This window comes from Patiria miniata, unplaced genomic scaffold, assembly GCF_015706575.1.
Source record: "Patiria miniata isolate m_02_andy unplaced genomic scaffold, ASM1570657v1 HiC_scaffold_9, whole genome shotgun sequence".
Taxonomy (NCBI): Eukaryota; Metazoa; Echinodermata; class Asteroidea; order Valvatida; family Asterinidae; genus Patiria; species Patiria miniata.
The window spans coordinates 2,947,854-2,966,032 of NW_024037076.1; the positions used below are offsets into that span (position 1 = coordinate 2,947,854).

Below are 18,179 nucleotides of genomic sequence, written 5' to 3' on the forward strand. Positions count from 1 at the left end.
TGAGTCTAAATTTCACACACACAAAATAACTTGTTGCAGTTTTCTCAGTGCCGGATATTAGCGTACATCTTAAAACTAGTGTTGTAATTTCCAAAAGGTCGGTATAATAAGTGAAGTATAATTTTCTCTTGTCTAATGCGCAAAATAAATTTTGACTTCAGTGTTTTCTGTGTGGAAGGATGAGAGATTGAGGGCTGAACATTGATTGCTACATACAAGTTTCACTTGGAGCGCTTTGCCTGCAACATCTAATGGCGGAGTGTAAACGTGACCAACGAGATTTGAATATTCAGTCACACAGTTTCGAACTATCGAGTAGTACATTTACTTATTTTTTTCGTTATGACCAACAGTTTTCATCTGGGTCCAACACGGTGCTTCAAGTTTGCCAGACCACGCAGCTTCCGTTTGATTGGTTCAGCGGTGCTGGCGACACGGAGGTCACAATAGCCATGACAACCAGTGCAACTGTCGCCGGCAATGGATTCATGGGCCGATGGACCGTTATCGTTCCACCTTAAATAAGTAGAGACGACAAGGAGATGAGGAGTAAACGCACTCGCTGCTTTTAGTCATAATAATCTAGTTTTGCTTGAGACCATACTGTCCCATAGGAACACATGTTATCCGTAATAAATTAATCGCTACAATATTTAGCTCACATGTTGCTCAGAAGTCGTGGGGAACATTATCCAAATGTCTCTGAATTCTCGGCACTTTAACATTTTCTTTAACGTTTTTTTTAATGGTAGTCTAGTTAAAAAAAAATCTATCTAGGTATTTTTCTTTTTAGAAAATTTGATCTAACTGCTGTATTAAACTATTATATTTTTTAACAATTTTGATGTATACATATATGTTTTGAATTTTTTAATCGAATGAAAGTTGAAAAACTGTATTCTGCAAACATTTGTGTATATACTTTTGTAGTTTGCTTGTAACAATTAAAACAGGTCTATAGATTTCAATAATGAGTGTTAACAATGTTGTTCAGTTTTTAGCATCTATCATTTGTTCTGGTAATATAAATGTACAACAGTTTTAAAGTAAAAATCCTCAACTTTTCGCTTGCAAGACTGGATAAATAATTGACGTGAATTTTTACTATGGGAAAAGTCAATAACCAAATTTTGCATCTGTATTTGGAGGCAACTCAACCACTTTCTAACAACTGACTTTGGTGTAATGAGGCCATTTTTAAAATTTAAAACGAATCTTAAACAATCCATCGCATCAATTTGTTGCTTTAGTTTCCTTTTTATCCTAATACATATACTTGGTATTGTGAATACTGGAATATTTGTGTACGCATAGTTTGGAATCCGTTTTGTGTAAAGGATTTGTAACCATATTGGTGTTTGAGCCGTTCTTAATAAAACCATCTTATAAAACAAACTCTCATGGTTTCAATAATATTTATTATTAAGCCCTGTTTTCAGTGTTGGGTAAAGAATTATCTAAGCCAACATTAGTGGACCTGGCCAAAAAAGTTTGGCTATAGTAGTGGACTGAAGTAAAAAAACAAAACAATGCCATCAATTTTATTTTCCGGTTGAATGGGATTTTTGATTGTGCAACCTCAAATGTATATAATTTTGGTACATTTTTGAATGTGGAATCAGTGATGGGTTGTTCCTTCCTCCCTGCAAGAAGTGACTGGAGTTTATACATGCATTTTTATTTTAGTCGCTGGTTTTCTTGTGACCGCCAATAGCGGACTCTTGTTGATACAAACTTGGCCGGACATAGCCAAAATGTTCGTTATATCAGAATTTTGCCGCAATTTTGCCGCGACGCGCGGCCGTACCACTGCGTGTACATAGTACAAATCCCCCGGTGTAGGTGCGTCACACACAAGGAACGGTGCACGTCAACCAGCTAAATGTCCCGCCCATGGGACGTTGTTGCTAGGTAACAGGGCGCCCTCTTTCGTTGGAGCACGGAGCTCATAAACCAGAATTTGATTGAACAGAGTTTGTATTAACGAAAGTTGACTAATTATCTCTTGCATTTTGAACAGACTTTCTCAAGCCTTGTAAGGTGGTTTGGGAACAAACATCTTGCTCAAAAAATAACCAGGGTATCAACCCCCTCACAAAAATTATGGGCGGGTCTGCCGGTGGGGAGGGGGGGTGTTAGTATTTTATAAAGGGAAATAAAAAGCAGAGAAAGATGGAAAAACATGGTTTCTTTTGAAAGAGGTGGATATATTGCTTCTGGTACCGAATGGTGCTGTTTATTACGAACATATCCATACTTCATGTCTGTTCCTATTTAAGGAAAGGTTTGTAATGAGAGTCGTTCATTCAAATGAAAATGAACTGTCTGGCTGCAGGCTTAGTAACAAGACATCTTTCGAAGTAATTCTAGTAGGAAGCCGTGGGTTGGAAATCTGTTATCCCTTCTCTGAAGTGACTAGTTGCTCCTTCATCTTCAAAAGTCTCCTAGCTTGCTTGAAATCATGACCGTCTGTTCTCTCCTTATTGTAAATCGGGAGTGGACGACCCAAGATAGTTCCTCAAGTCCGCCACAGTTGAGCGTACAATCTTACATGGAATGGTCTCCATTCCTAGTCTCGTGTAAGCTGCGTAGCGATGACACCCTCCAAATGAGTAATAATAGTCTCCGCCCTTCCGCCCTGTTATCCACAAGATGTCCACTGGGGGAACTTTGTGTCTCTGCTCCGGATCCTGAGAGAAGAAAAAAAGAGTGTTACTCAAAACAGATTTAAGTAACAATATAGACATTCAAAAGACATACGCCACTGAGTAGGCTTTTCTTTTTCAATTATAGCCATGAAAGTAAGCCCCGAGTTAAATTCATTTAATCATCATCCAAAATGTAGCCTTCGGTGAAAAAAAATAACATCCAGTCTCAATTATGGAACTGAATTGTAACTTTAGATATAATCAGGGCTGGATTAAGTTTTGCGTAGGCCCTATGGGCACCAGTGTACTGCGCCCTAGACACCACCACCAATTTCATGTTGATGCTAAGCTGTACTAAGCAAGCCAGTCATACTGGGATATTTTCATAGGCACTCAAATTTTTCATAGGCCCCATATTTTTTGTAGGCCCTAGGCACATGAGTGACTGTGCCTATAATGGATAATACAGGCCTGGATATAATATAAACATTGTACGAAGAGTTTTTGCGGAAGTGACTATGCACCTTAATCGTTTCCATTAGCGACAGAACTTTGTCGTCATCGAGTACCGATGGCAGGGGTCGTATCAGATGGCGAATCGGAACCTCGTGGATCTTGTCAATGTGACCCGCATGAATACTGGTACCCTCATCATGATCTTCACTGGTTCCCATCTCAGCTGGACCATCAGTGGCCATTTCTGGAGTGCACTGTGCTGGTGTATCTCTCTGATCTGTACTCACAAACATCTGTTGAGTAAAAAATAAAAAAATATAATTGTTTTTGTTCAAGTGTGGGGCGGATCCAGAGGGGGGGGGGGGGGTCAACCCCCCCCCCCCAGCTCCGTCTCAAAATCTTTCTTTTCATAGAAATACATAAAAAAATAATTACTTAAAAATAATTGTTAATTCCTGATGACCTTGTTAAGCTGGAGTTACTCAAGCTAATTCAATTTATGTATCATTATCAGAACATATTTTGTCACCCAAAACTGTCCACAAACTAAAGCCAACTTTACGACTGCGGGAACACCATGAAACACTGATATTGTCCTTCTTGCATATCTCAAAATTGACATTGCGCATTTGTCGAAGTCCTCGTCTGAGAAAAAGTAAGTAGCAGACGACAGAATGTGGCCTACTTCCTGTAATAGAGGTGAACAAACTTTTCCTGGCCAAACAAGTGTGGTGACTGTACAAGGACATTACATTTTAAAATTGTTTTGCATGCACATCGAATTACTGCGCACCTGTATTGTGGATCGACTGTCCTTTTGAGGCTTACGTCACAAACATGACTCGCTGATGCTCTGTTCGTGGTGTTGCTCGTTTCTAGTAAATTGTGGCCGAAAATCCCAATTATGGCTCTGCGAATGACACTCAATCGGGCTGTAAAAGTAAGTACAGGATCTAAATAAGTTAACCGACGCTAACGAACTGTAAAATTTGAACAATATCAGCAGTGACTGAGATTTTTAAAGGAAATAATGCAAAAATCCAGACGCCACTTCAGCTGTTGTGTACAAAGTCTATGGGATCTAGAGTCAAGAAAACTTTCAAAGTATTTTCAAGCATTTCCTAACAACATTGGAAATGTTTCTCAGTCCCAGATTCATGTCTTTTCAACATTTTCACCTTGACTAACCTTCATTGACATGATACTTTTTTGATAGATGATGAAAAAATTGGCGTTGGGATGCAACATTCTTCCCAAACAGGCCAAAGTTTGGATGTTGTTGCAGCGCATGGGCGATCGTGTAGGGCCCCTGACTTGTTTTGTTTTGAGCAAATTAGAATCAAGAAGTTTTTTTATTACTCAAAAAATGACATTTTCAACCTAAAGCAGACTTCTCTATAATGCCACCTTGTTTGTAATTCTTGTACAGTTTCTGGGGTAGAAATTCTGATTTTCTTACCCGGTTTACGGTTGGTGCCACGCGATGCAGCGCGCCTTGCGCGCTCAAGGTATATCGCGTGGTGATTGCGATGTTCATTTTCGTGTTGCGTTTTGTAGTTGTCATCGTCATTTTACCCCCAAATTTCCCTCAAAAATTCAAAACCCTGCCCTTTGTCTATGTCTATGACATACCTGTATGTTCTTAATGTCGCCAACTAGTTTGGTAGGTCAAATAATTTAAAAGTGGATTTTGTTCCGGTTATAGGAACCGGGCCCGTAGATACACGATCGCTGTTGCATAGACATGATAGATTATTAGTATACCCGTAAACGTGGCTTTAAAGCCAAGGTTCGTTTATCTCTGGACTTTCGACATGTTTTCGAAATCCCGGTTGGAACCCTTCCACTTTAATACAGTCGAGTACAATAAGCACTTTCACAGTAATATGCACCATCTTGCTTACGGGGCAAATATACGCGCGTTGTTGTGTACGCATTGTCAATCGACAACTTTTGCGCTTACAAGTCATCATGCATTCATTCCAAAATGCGCCTGCGTCTAGCAACACGTGTTCGTTTTGCCCCGTGAACAAGATGGCGAATATTCCCGTGAAACTGTTTATATGTTTTATCCAACATTTGTCCAAGAACTTCCAGATCTGTCTGTTCACTGTGTCTGTTCATGCCATCATGCATGGGTTTCTCTGTTATAGTGTTACAGAAAGAGAATGACGCTGCTGTGAAAATTGGTACAAAATCTAGCAATCGTAGCAAATTTCCAAAAATATTGAAAGAGATTTTCAGTCCCAGAACCATGTTTTTCAACAAAATTTTAAAAATCATCATATCATCACAAGTGCACACATAATAACATCCATACTTAAAGATATAGTCCATCATTTGTAATTTGTGCATTTTGTTCGTTTGAAGCAACAAAGGTGTTCAAAATCTAATGAAGGATACTGAACAACAACTAACCAGATGAAGTTTCAGCTCAGCTTCAGCTGTATATTCCGAGAAAAACAGCATTCTAGGATCTCAATTTCAAATCAAAAGTTGCTGAATCATGTTTTGAATTGTTTTGAATTGCAACTATATGATGTCGCGCACTGATCCGACGAATTATAGCAACCGCGCGCGCGCGTGTGCGTCGTGCCAATCCTTGCGCGCGCTTCGCCGAATAACAAAACGAACTACTAATTTAAATTTCCTACGGTGCGTCTTAAGACGCACCGTTGGAAAGGCCTTCTTTCGTTGATTACTTCAAAATGACAGCTTGCCAGAAAGAATAATTTCACAGGGAGTTTAGTCCACTTACTATCTTTCAACCAAGTATGTTTTTCAACAATAATTACATCAGTTACTTTTCGGATGGCTGCAAATGATGGACTATAGCTTTAAACCCTTAGCACTTGCATTAAATTGTATTACACTGTATTTGTTCCTCAATAAATCAATAAAACCAAAGAGTGTTGGGGTTGTCTGGGGCGGTTTGAGGAGTAACTGGCAGGGCGGTTGTGGGTGCTTTGTGGGCGGTTGTGGGTGCTTTGAGGGCAGTTGTGGGTGCTTTGAGGGCGGTTGTGGGTGTTTTGAGGGCGGTTGTGGGTGCTTTGAGGGCGGTTGTGGGTGCTTTGAGGGCGGTTGTGGGTGCTTTGAGGGCGGTTGTGGGTGCTTTGAGGGCGGTTGTGGGTGCTTTGAGGGCGGTTGTGGGTGCTTTGAGGGCGGTTGTGGGTGCTTTGAGGGCGGTTGTGGGTGCTTTGAGGGCGGTTGTGGGTGCTTTGAGGGCGGTTGCGGGTGCTTTGAGGGCGGTTGCGGGTGCTTTGAGGGTGGTTGTGGGTGCTTTGAGGGTGGTTGTGGGTGCTTTGAGGGCTAACGGGTTAAACTCTCATAAAGTATCCACATTTCCTGCATGCATTCGTTCATTTGGATATTTGTGTTTTTGCTTTTCTTACAGGCCCTCTCCAACCAGCTGCCTCGATCGCAGACTGCGTTAGCCCGGTGCCGGTCGACAGCGTCAGATCCTGAGGCTACTGCGAGACAACCATCAGCCGGACTGGCTTTTGGTACATGACGAACGTCTTTTTATTTTACATTTCAAGATTTGAGAAACTCTCATCATAGATTTTGTACCCCTAATAACACAGACCCCTTGCGCACAGTGCCCTCATTGAGGATATTTCTTAATAGTTTCATTGATAATGAAAGTGCAGAGCGTCTTCTTACATGTATGCGCATCTTGAAGGAACAAAGATAGGTCGTCAGTAAGGAAAAAAATCGGCTTTAGGGTGGCATGGGTTGCTAGTTTGTTAAGTGCTTGCCTGTCGCGCCACTGTGGCCCGGGTTCGATTCCCGGCTTGGACAATATTGCGAGGAAAGTTGTACGTTGATTCTCTTCTGTGCCACGGAGGTTTTTCTCCGGGCTCTCCAGTTTTTTGGAAACTCTGTATATAGCAAGGAATGGTCTTAAAGGCCAGGCATCTTGACATGACTAGATTATTTACAATCTGTTTTCTTCTTGTTTCTTGTCAGAGTTGAGCGATGAGCAGAAGGAGTACCAGGAGTTGGCTCGCAAGTTCACCAGAGAAGAGATTATCCCCAAAGCTCCTGAACACGACAAAACTGGCGAGGTATGCACCTTGTCAGCTAGGCATGAGATTTGTCAGATTTTGGTCTGAAATCAGACATTTTGAATCGAGAGAAAGACTTCAGTATAGACAAAACTGCATCTTTCAGACGTTTCATCCAATAATTAGACCTGTTAAAATGACAATCCCACCCCTATTTGATAAACAAGTATTTTTGCAATCATAGAATTGTGCCCTTTTTGCTAACAGTTTCAAATAATCAAACAACTGATGTATTTTTTGCTTCAATTTGTATATTTGATGAGAGAATTTGTTTTTCACTCTAGTATAATATTAACAGACAGATATGAAGTTGAAATTCACAACTTGTTAATCAATGGTCCGAGATTTTGCTTGCTCAGCGGCAAAACTTTACTGGTTTTCATGCTTGGTTTTATGGTTTACTTGGATTTGTACATTTTTGTGAGACTGCAGACTGCAGACTTGTGGTAGTTTCAGAGTTACGGATAAGAGGATGTCGTGAGACAGTGTCTTCCTTTTATGCTGACACTTGTCATTGGCCTTCCATCACACATGACCGGCGCAATAACTCAAGACTTCTTGCTCATTATGTAATATTTTGGTTTGTTTGTTTACAAATTTGTTTGTTTGCTTGTAGTATCCGTGGGAAATTATCAAGAAGGCGTTTGACCTCGGATTGATGAATGCTCACATTCCAGCCTCAGTTGGTGAGTTCTTTCATTTCATCTAATTTTCTATAAATGCTCCTTGCAACAACAAGAGAAAGGGAAGGTAGTTGTATAATGTGACATATTTTTGGAAATTTCCGTCAATATTTGGTTTGTAATTTGGCGAATCTGTGAATGGGTGCGCGCAAGCATTGACACGATGCACAGGCATGCTGTTGCTATTATTTGTCGGTTCAGTGCATGACATCGCCTAGCTGCAATCAGCTGAATGAGAGCGTGTCCTGGACGCTGATTTCGGGGGCAATTCAAAACATGACTCTGCAACTTGTGAATTGAAAGCAAGATCCTAGAATGTTGTTTTCTCGGCATATACAGGGTGAGCAAAAAAAACCGAAACCCAAATGTTGGGACCATTGTTTGAGGGAAGTTCTGCATGTAGCATCTTCAAAATCTAGGATATGAAAGTCCAATTCATGAGCTTTTTTTAGTACAAGAATCATTCAAGTCACTTATGTACTTTTCAAGTTACGGAATTTTAAACACAACCTTCGTTTTAAGGTTCTGTCCACAGATCGGAAAAAAGGTCAGTGTTCTTTTAGCAAAATGAAAAAAAAACACATAGGGATATGTATGAATTGTTTTTGTTTTGCTGAAAGAGCGCACACCTTTTTGGTGATCCGTGAAAAGAACCTTAAAACGGTGGTTGTGTTTAAAACTCCCTAACTTGAAAAGTACATGAGTGGTTTGAATGATTCCTGTACTAAAAGAAAGCTCATGAATTGGGCTGTCATATACTAGATTTGGAAAGTGCTACATGCAGAACTTCAATAAAACAATAGTCCCGACATTTGGGTTTCGTTTTTTTTACTTACCCTGTACAGCATTCACAGAGCTAAAAGTTCATCAGGTTAAATTTTAAGCACCCTACTTGAGATTTTGAGCACTTTTGTTGCTTCAAACAAAAAATGCCCAATGACAAATGATCGACCCTACCTTCAAGGAGCCACATTTCTCTGTGTTGTTGTCTTCAGGTGGTCTGGGCATGGGCATCTTAGATTCCTGCATCATCGCGGAGGAGTTTGCTTACGGCTGCACAGGAATACAGACGGCCGTCGAAGCCAACTCGTTAGGGGTGAGTTTTCAGTTAATTGGTAGTGTAGCAGGTTGCGGCCATTCCGTCCCAAAACCAAATAATTGTTGAAACATTGCTTGAAGGTAATATACAACATTTAGTTTTGCTGTAATTTTCAGAAGTGGATGGATTTGGAGGTTAGTATTTTACAGGATATATTGTTACATTGACAGGGCCAATTTCAAAGAGCTGCTTAAGATTGAAGTACAAAAAACCCTTGCTTAATATAATCAGGTTACCGACCCAAACTCCATGCGATGTACATTGCTTGTGACTGGTGTTTAGCTGTTGTTTACTCAGCATAACAATCGCATGGAGTTTTGGTGGGTGACCTGATTATATTAAGCAAAGTGTTTTTGTGCTTAAGCAAATTTTGTGCTTAAGCAGCTCTATAAAATTACTGTTTAAAGGTTTGTGTTCACAGATGCTGGAAAAACCAAGAAAAAATGTTGCTCTTGCAATGTGTGATTGCAATATTGAGTGATTGACTTGGAATATTGCTGAGACTGTTTTTTAATCAAAGTCAGTTTTCGATGCTGAATATTCATATTATCTTAGGGTATGGATTTTTGAATGTATTGTTGATTGAGTTGTTATTTGATTTGATTTAAAGTTATTAGGCCAAGTAAAAAAAAATAAACAACTTTCTTGTCCCCGCCCGCTTCACTTTTTTCTGGTTGCCCTTTTTTCCCCTTATCAAACATTTGCAGTATCTTTTGGTTTTTATGTTCTTCTAGCAAATTTGTAGCTGTGTACATGTAAGTTTACAATTTGTTAAAAGCATTACGGCTCCTTTGGACACAAAAGTATCAGCAAAAGTTTCAAGAAAATTGAAGAATCCATCTTTGAAAATCTGCCATCTTAAAAATGAGGGGGCCTCCTCCCTTTTTTTCAAAAAGCCAGGACAAGAAGAAGTTTTTGTTTATTTACTTGACCTTAATAAAATTAGGTTGTTGCGGCAAATTCAAGTGACAAGATACTGAATGATTGATTGATAATTTTATTGATTTTTTTTTTTATTTGATTGCGTTGATTCATTTCATTATCCAGCAAATGCCAGTGATATTGGCCGGAAACCCTGAGCAGCAGAAGAAGTATCTTGGTCGCATGTTAGAGGAACCTTTGATGTGTGTAAGTAAAATCTGGGGACGAATGATAACAAGGGAATGCTATTGTCACAGTTCATTTGAAGAACGTTTTTCTTGACGTGGAACGTGATGACTTGTGATGGACTCGTGAGAATAAGCCATTTGCGAGTTACCTATGGGCTCCGTGCGCCAACGAAAGAGGGCGCCCTTTTAACTAGCAACAACGTCCCATGGGCGGAACATTTAGCTGGTTGACGCGCACCGTTCCTTGTGTGTGACGCACGTACACCAGGGGATTTGTACTATGTACACGCAGTGGTACAGCCGCGCGTCGCGGCAAAATTGCAGTCGGGCAAGATGGCGTCGGTCGGTCACCCCCAACTGTCCCTTCTTTGCCGGTGAGGGGGTACTTGTGAACGGAGCGGATAGCCTTTGGGATTAAAATTTAAAAACATCTGGTACACTGACTTGCTCAGAATGCTTGGCGCATTTTAACTTTGAAATCTGCGGACCAAAGACACTGTTGCTAATCACATGATTTGGGGCAAGCTCTTGCATAGTTACGTAAGAGACGCTCAGCACCAATACATTGTTCACAGTGGGTGACAATGGCACAAAGACACCAGACCATGCCGGAGCTGGGGGTTGCCCCGAATCACGTGATATAGTTACAGTCTCTTTGGTCGGGAGAATGCAAATTTAAAACGTGCAAAGTATTGGATTAAGTCAGCGTTCCAGATTTTATTCAAATTTAACTCGCAAACGGCATATTTCTGATAGATTAGAAAACGCTAGACCATGATGCCTTTAGCGTTTGCAATAGGGCTCTCTGACTGACCCACATGACCCGGCCTGCGTCTGGGTTCTGGAAAGTCAGTGGCGCCATTTTAGTAGGCATGGATGGGATAGCGACATGCAGTAAGTAGTAGGCAAACCTTCAAAGCTGCGATGGATGGCAAAAACTGTGAGGAAACAGGATGAGCCAACACCCAGTGCTGGGTTGGCATGATTATGACAACCGTACACGGCACGGGTAGTGACCATTATGCCATTTGATAAAGAATTAGCAGTTCTTTTACCTGAAAATAAGCCCTACTGTCTAGTTTACAATGACATGGTTGCTAACCGAACGCTTGCCTACTGCAATGTTGGCCGCTCAGAGGGCAAGTGGAAGGTCACATAGTACTTTGATGTTGTATATTCAGAATGTATAGAACTCAAGTGGGACTGTCTCTTGCTTCTTGTTAGGCCTACTGCGTAACTGAACCCGGTGCCGGCTCCGATGTGGCAGGAATCAGGACACGAGCTGAGAAGAAAGGTGACGAATACATCCTGAACGGAGGCAAGATGTGGATAACTAACGGCGGCCATGCTAACTGGTACTTTGTCCTGGCGCGGACCGTTTCCGATCCCAAGGCACCGGCATCCAAGGCCTTCACGGGGTTTGTTGTGGAGAGAGAAACCCCCGGAGTAATTGTTGGCAGGAAGGTTGGTTAAAAGTTTAATCTTAAAGTTGCTTTCTTGTACTATTTTCCAATTTCATTTATAAAATAGATTGATTTTCTAAATTGTTGTTTTTCCAGGAATACAAAGGTTATTCACTCTGAGTGAGACATCAACCAAAAAGATCGGCCCATGTTTAGTTTTTGAATTATTACTTGCCAATTTGGATTTATTTGGCTGTCAGACAGTAATTTGGTTCTTGCGGGGTAGTCTGGTTCTCGCCCCACAATCAGTATGGATAATGTATGGACCAGGAGCCAGTCTGCTTACAAATGTTTTTGCCCAAACCAAAATGTTCCTTTGTCCCAAAAGGTATCCACCATAAACATAGCTAGAGGGGTGTTTCACAAAACATGAAGTAAGATTGATGAACAAAAATTGTTGGAAATTTGTAACTTTTGACTTTTTGACAGAAACGTATTTATGAATAGGAATGAATATGTGCTTGGACGGTGATAACAATTAAGTTTAACATGTGCTCAGGGCCTGGACGCAGATAAACACATATTTATTCCCTTGAAGTACCTTGAATCCGTGATCCTGATTTAAGTTGATGTATGGCAACGACCAAGTTATATTTAACAATTGTTGACTGCTGTAATGTGGGATATGACCTTCTTAACACTCGGGTGTTAAACACAGCATAGCCCACATATTTGTTTTGTATCAAACTGACATTATAAATTTGTTATCTCACCAGCGCTTGTAGAAGGTATGGGACACAGATACAGGATTATAATATTGCGTATTAGAACATTGCTATGTGTTTTGCATTTCTCCATGTGACAGGAGTGGAACATGGGACAGAGAGCGTCTGACACACGAGGCATCACGTTTGAAGATGTCAGAGTTCCTAAGGAAAACGTCTTACTTGGAGAAGGAATGGGCTTCAAGATTGCCATGGGTGCCTTCGACAAGACCAGGCCTCCTGTAAGAAGACATAACAGTTTCATTATTGTTTTTCTAGCTATTTTTGCCTATGAATCAAAAATTGAAATTGTTTTTGTTTTTTTGGGTTGTAATTTGCCCATTCACAGTATAGTGCACCACAAAGTTTTAGTCTTGTAGCTCATAATCGACTTACTTCACGTATTGTCCAATAGTTTATGGAGTCTCATATGTTACCACGAAAACACCTAATTCATTCATAGAAATCTTGTAAATAATAATCACAGCTGTAATCAGGTTGGTGTAGTGGTACTTTCCTCGCCTTCCACCACTGTGACCCGGGTTCGAATCCCGCCTGGGTCAATATGTGGATTGGGTTTTCAGTCCCTACCTGAGTCAGTGCGTTTTTCCTAAAATATGAATCTGGGGTTTCCGCCTACAACTAAACTATGATTTCCTTCCACATCTACCAAGGGACCCCACTAGAAGTAAGTCGAGAGACTGTTGTGAGCTATCCCTGCCAATTGCTGAATTATCGCAGACGAAGTCCGACAAAACAAAAAATGATATCAGCACCTATGCCTCTCAATAAGCAAGTGATGAAACCCCTCTACAAGTGCCGAATAATACCTTGCAATGAATGCATGTGAATTGCGACTTTTCCTTTTGTGGTAGTATTCCAATATTTTAAATTAGCTTTTTATTGGAAATAACTCGTCCATTTTGGGGGTTTTGTATTTGATATTGCTAGGTAGCAGCAGGGGCTACTGGTCTTGCTCAGAGAGCCTTTGATGAAGCCACAAAATACTCCATGGAAAGAAAGACGTTTGGAAGATACATCTGTGAGGTAAGGAAACATTACGACACCATGGAGATATGAACGGAAGGAGTCAGAACTCAAGTACTTCAAAGTAATATATGATCATCGCCGCACTTGAAAGCAACAATAAAAGCACCAGCAGCCAGCTTGCTCAGTGGTTCAGTAAGCTAATCCCTATATAATAGAGATCCATGCTCACTTATGCTAGAAGAAAGAGCTTGCATTGCTTTGTGGATAGCACCATGGTAATACGCAGGCGCAGTTGTCATACATCACCAAAAATGAATGATTTTAAAAGTGTTTGTTTGGAGTTGGCTGATACTGGCTAACAACGTGGTCAACATTACTGAAACAATCATTTCATGACAAACTGAAATCTGTCACATTTCATAAATGATGTATTGCCAATCGACGAACAAATTTCTGAAAAGACATGACAACTTATTGGAAAAAAATATCAATGTATCTTCAAATTACAGGAACAGTTAGCGCTTTCAAGGACCAACAACTGCACATCGATAACTTAATTCATAACTCACATCAAACAACTGCGCATTTGTTAAAACCTGTCTTGTCATAGAGGGATTTGAATGTTAAGAGTTCTGACTCCTTCCCTTCATATCTCCATGATGAAATATTGGCTGTTTTTTGGTCTTTAGGATCCATGTGTATAATTGTAGTCCCTGTATCAGTTTCAGACTTCCAGAGTCGCGCTGACCTGAATTATTCCAAAGACTAAGTTGTTAAAAGTTTAGTGTTTGAAATGATTAGAAAACCAGAAAATGCAACAAATAGCTCATAAAAGTGTACTCTAAAAATGAAGTTTCATGTTGTGGATTCATTTTTAGGCCCATGCGCAAATTGAAAAAAAATCCATCCACATCCATTGGACATCAGGTTTTTGCAGAATTTGTTAAAATGGGAAGATTATGTTCATTCACGAGAAAAGAAAATGACGTCACATCATTGTCATTAATTTGTTGATAATTTAAAGCATTTAAAAGAACAGCAGTCGTCCAGCTGCCACAGTCGCCTAGTGGCTAGCGAGATGAGCTAAAGATTGAAAGATCCCTGGTTCCAATCCTGCTTTATCCATTTTTTCAAATGACTTTTTTTTTGTTCCAACATCATCTATAGTTTTTATTGAAGGGGAAAAAGAAGAACAGAAGCCGAAGTGTCTTGATGTGATTCTGTGAAATTATGTGGTCCTGAATTATTAGATACCAGACATCGAAAAAAAAAAAAAACGTGCAACAAGCCATTCGTAAGATGCCAAATGCGCACCATGCTCCATTTGTGCAAAATAATGACCAAAAAAACCTAATAGTGTGACGCACAGGAGAGTGTAAATGATAAAGAAAATGACTGCTATACTTTTCTTAAAGACGTTTGTTGTGTTGTTATGCACTTCTTTTTTATGATTTTATTCTTGTCATGCAGCACCAAGCCGTAGCCTTTATGCTGGCTGACATGGCCATCGGTATTGAAGCCTCACGTCTCATGACTCATCGCGCAGCCTGGGAGATTGACCAGGGAAGACGTAACACCTACTTTGCTTCCATCGCTAAAGCCTTATCTGCTGACGTGGCTAACAAGAGCGCTACGGATGCCGTGCAGATCTTCGGAGGAAACGGCTTCAACAGCGAGTATCCCGTGGAGAAATTGATGCGAGATGCCAAGATATACCAGGTAAGATGCAGAAGTATCTTTATGTGGACTCACTCTCTCAATTTAAAGGTAGGGTTGATCATTTGCCATTAGTGCATTTTTTTTTTCGTTTGAAGCAACAAAAGTGCTCAAAATGGAAAGACAGGTATTTAACAACTAACTCAATGAAGCATTAGCTCTCTGAATGCTGTATATTTCGAGAAAACACAATATTCTGGATCACGATTTCAATTCAAATGTTACTGATCGAGTCATGTCAAAATTCCGAAATCAGCACTCGGGACATGATTCTCATTGAGTCGATTCTTGCTGCATGATGTCACACAATGAGCCTATGACTCTTGCTAATAATAGCAACTGCTCACGTGTGTCCATAGTGTCAAAGCACTTGCAGCCATTCACGGATATGCCCAATTACAAACTAACTGCAAACGGATATTTGCCAGAAGGAATAATCTCACAGGGAGTTTAGTGTCATTACTATCTTTGAACCAAGTCAGATTTTTTGACAATAATTTGGTAGATTGCTTTTTTTGATAGCTGCAAATGATATACTCTACCGTTAAACTCTAAGTTGCGGATCACTTTCACACTCACCTTGCACGTGTACAAAAGCACAACTTTTTCTGTAGTAATTGTCATAAATTGCACAATTTTGTGCACATTTTCACTACTCTGGGCCAAATAAAGAGTTTGACTGGATTGCTAAGGAATTTCTGTACTGATCAGTCTTTGTTTGAGCAAGATGTGCGCAGTAATTTTTGAGTTAGACAAAAAAGTATAAGGTGGGAACTTTCTTTTTTGGTTGAGTGTACAAGTGATAACGGGACCAATAGAGTGGTACCCCATCTTAGTGGTCACATACAAATGCCACTTTACACAGAGGTCCATCTTTAGTTTGAAGATTATTAAATTTTCATCTTTCTTTTCTCTTTCTCAGATCTACGAGGGGACCGCCCAGATTCAGCGTGTGATTATTTCCCGAGAGATTCTCACCAAGGCTAAACAGATGGCGGGCTAGATATCAGGCCAAAAGTGGGACATGAGGGACTCCGTAGTACTGGAGGCCCAAAGTGAGTGTCGTGGACATATCATGCAAAATTTGGTGGAAGGTAAAAAAAGAGGAAAACAAATCAACTTTCATCACCTCGGGAAGATTAAGTCATTGGCATATCTCCTGTTAAATTTGAGCTCATCAGATTTATCTTTTTCAAGATGTGTGTTAATTGTCTAACTTTTGTGGGGTTTTTGTATGCGTTGCAATGCACTTAGCACCTCCAATTTTAAGTCCAGTTGCCAACATGTTACATACGATCCCTTGGTACTTAGTTTTGTCCTGTTTTAATGTGAAGATGCAACACAAGGGGGCGCTGTTGACATTTTGGCAGTATTTTAGAGAAGCTGAGGGGTTTGATCAGTTGCTGCTCACTTAGGGTGCTCTTGTGTGGTAGTGTTGAAAAAGAGGCTCTTTTTATAAGTTCTTGGCCCACACAGTAAAAATGTCAAAGAGTCTTTCTTATGCAAGTGTCGCCTCGCTTTCAAGATGACAATTTCGCACATGTTGGCAACTGTTTTGATTGGACAAAGCCTAATAATCGTAATGATTCAGACTTGGTTTATATGTGTTTGCAAGTTAATAATCAGAGGTTTACTTTTTGTCTTTGTCTATTTAAGAACAAATCCCAGTATAGAGTACAAAAATGTAGTTACGCTGCAAAAAATATATACAAACATTAGAATTAGAGCACTCTGCACTGATGATTAAGATCTCTGAATCTTTGAATATATGCATTAAATGGGACGTGAAGCTTGTATCCTTATGCAAGACACTTTACTCTAATTTCATTTTCTTCTAAACAGAAGTTAAGGACCTTTGAGGGTAGAAAAAAATGGTATTCAGTCTTGAAGTACTTCATAAACTATAATCATATTACGAACAGGAATAATTGTTCTGTTTAAGCCCTGCATTATGATTGCTTTTATAAATGAAATGACTTCTGTACATACACTGTCACTCTGAAGCACAGTGTACAGCCCTTGATGGCTTGTAAAGTTATAGTCTGTAGCAATGTTGTTTTACTGGACAATTCGTTCATTCACTTTGAACTCTAGTCACCTCACCTAATGAAATATAAAGCCATAGTAACTGTAATATGTCAAGTCTGTGAGTCCTACAAATTAATGTGTTTCTGTTGTGTTGGATGTATTTTTGGTATCCTCACAATAACTCAAGTTACACTTGATGTTTTGCTATGAAAAACGTGGTACGTAACATGCATTGGTTTTACATTTGGTTTACTACAGGGTGAGTAACAAAAAAGCGGAACCCAAACCCCCAAAACTATATTTTATATTTAAAAAAATATGTAGCACCAAAAATTAATAATGGCTGGAAAGCCAATTTCATGAGCTACTTTAGAGATGAAAACAAATTCCTGAAATTGCTCCATCTGTTCAAAGAATATCACCATTTACACGCAATGACCCTAAAACCTGTTTCGTCCACAAAAAAAAAGCAACTGTATTCTTACTGTTTAGAGCAACAAAGAAAATGACACAGAATACTTGTTTCAACAACTGTCAACTACTGTAGTACACAATATCTTTATTAACAACCCTGTTAAGGCAAACAATATGATTTATAATATCCACTTTTATTATAATAGGAGCTTGTAATATGACAAAGCAGATACTTTCACAAAGAATACATGAACTTAGATCGCATGTACCTGTATGTACATTTTGTAGTTAATTTTGATCTTTTTGTTTGTGGTTGATGGATTAAAAAAATTAAACAATCTCAATTTATGCATGATTGTTTGTATTAATGCTGTCCTGGATTATTTGCTGTCAACAGAGGGCGCTAAACACTTTATAGGGTCTGTTATGGAAAATTTAGTGTAAATTTAGTGAGGGCGACCTTTATTGTCGCCACCAGAGGTACATACCGCTGCGGGCGACCGTTATTGTCGCCCCTAGAGGTACATATACCGCTGCGGGCGACGTATGTCGCCCCCAGAGGTACATACCGCTGAGGGCGACCTTTATTGTCGCCCCTAGAGGTACATACCGCTGCGGGCGACCGTATGTCGCCCCCAGAGGTACATACCGCTGAGGGCGACCTTTATTGTCGCCCCTAGAGGTACATACCGCTGCGGGCGACCGTATGTCGCCCCTAGAGGTACATATACCGCTGCGGCCGGCGACCGTATGTCGCCCCTAGAGGTACATACCGCTGAGGGCGCGACCTTTATTGTCGCCC

The 18,179-nt window shown here is 40.1% G+C and overlaps 3 protein-coding genes across 6 annotated transcripts in view; 2 read left to right on the plus strand and 1 right to left on the minus strand.

The window, feature by feature from the left end:
• Window positions 1-1,395, plus strand: part of LOC119720804 — a 38,135-nt gene extending 36,740 nt beyond the window's left edge. Inside the window, exon 58 of the mRNA XM_038190655.1 lies at window positions 354-1,395. Coding sequence (XP_038046583.1) covers window positions 354-521 — 168 coding nt within the window. The 3' untranslated portion in view covers window positions 522-1,395. The remainder of the gene's footprint in view (window positions 1-353) is intronic.
• On the minus strand, window positions 762-3,822 carry LOC119720806 (sulfiredoxin-1-like). 4 transcript variants are annotated; one of them, XM_038190658.1, is made up of 3 exons: window positions 3,634-3,822; window positions 3,173-3,397; window positions 762-2,690 (listed from the first exon to the last, which is right to left on the minus strand). In XM_038190658.1, exons 1-3 carry the CDS (start codon window positions 3,724-3,726, stop codon window positions 2,481-2,483), a joined length of 528 nt encoding a protein of 175 aa, XP_038046586.1. In that variant the 5' UTR covers window positions 3,727-3,822; the 3' UTR covers window positions 762-2,480. The 4 variants fall into 4 exon arrangements, with proteins under 4 accessions (XP_038046586.1, XP_038046585.1, XP_038046588.1 ...); XM_038190657.1 differs by having other exon boundaries at window positions 3,662-3,818; XM_038190660.1 differs by having other exon boundaries at window positions 3,790-3,812.
• Window positions 3,823-3,915: 93 nt separating this feature from the next.
• On the plus strand, window positions 3,916-17,733 carry LOC119720805 (medium-chain specific acyl-CoA dehydrogenase, mitochondrial-like). Its single transcript, XM_038190656.1, has 11 exons — window positions 3,916-4,044; window positions 6,499-6,607; window positions 7,074-7,171; window positions 7,788-7,857; window positions 8,850-8,950; window positions 10,001-10,081; window positions 11,287-11,526; window positions 12,331-12,471; window positions 13,181-13,276; window positions 14,690-14,938; window positions 15,858-17,733. Exons 1-11 carry the CDS (start codon window positions 4,009-4,011, stop codon window positions 15,936-15,938), a joined length of 1,302 nt encoding a protein of 433 aa, XP_038046584.1. The 5' UTR covers window positions 3,916-4,008; the 3' UTR covers window positions 15,939-17,733.
• Window positions 17,734-18,179: the final 446 nt, after the last annotated feature.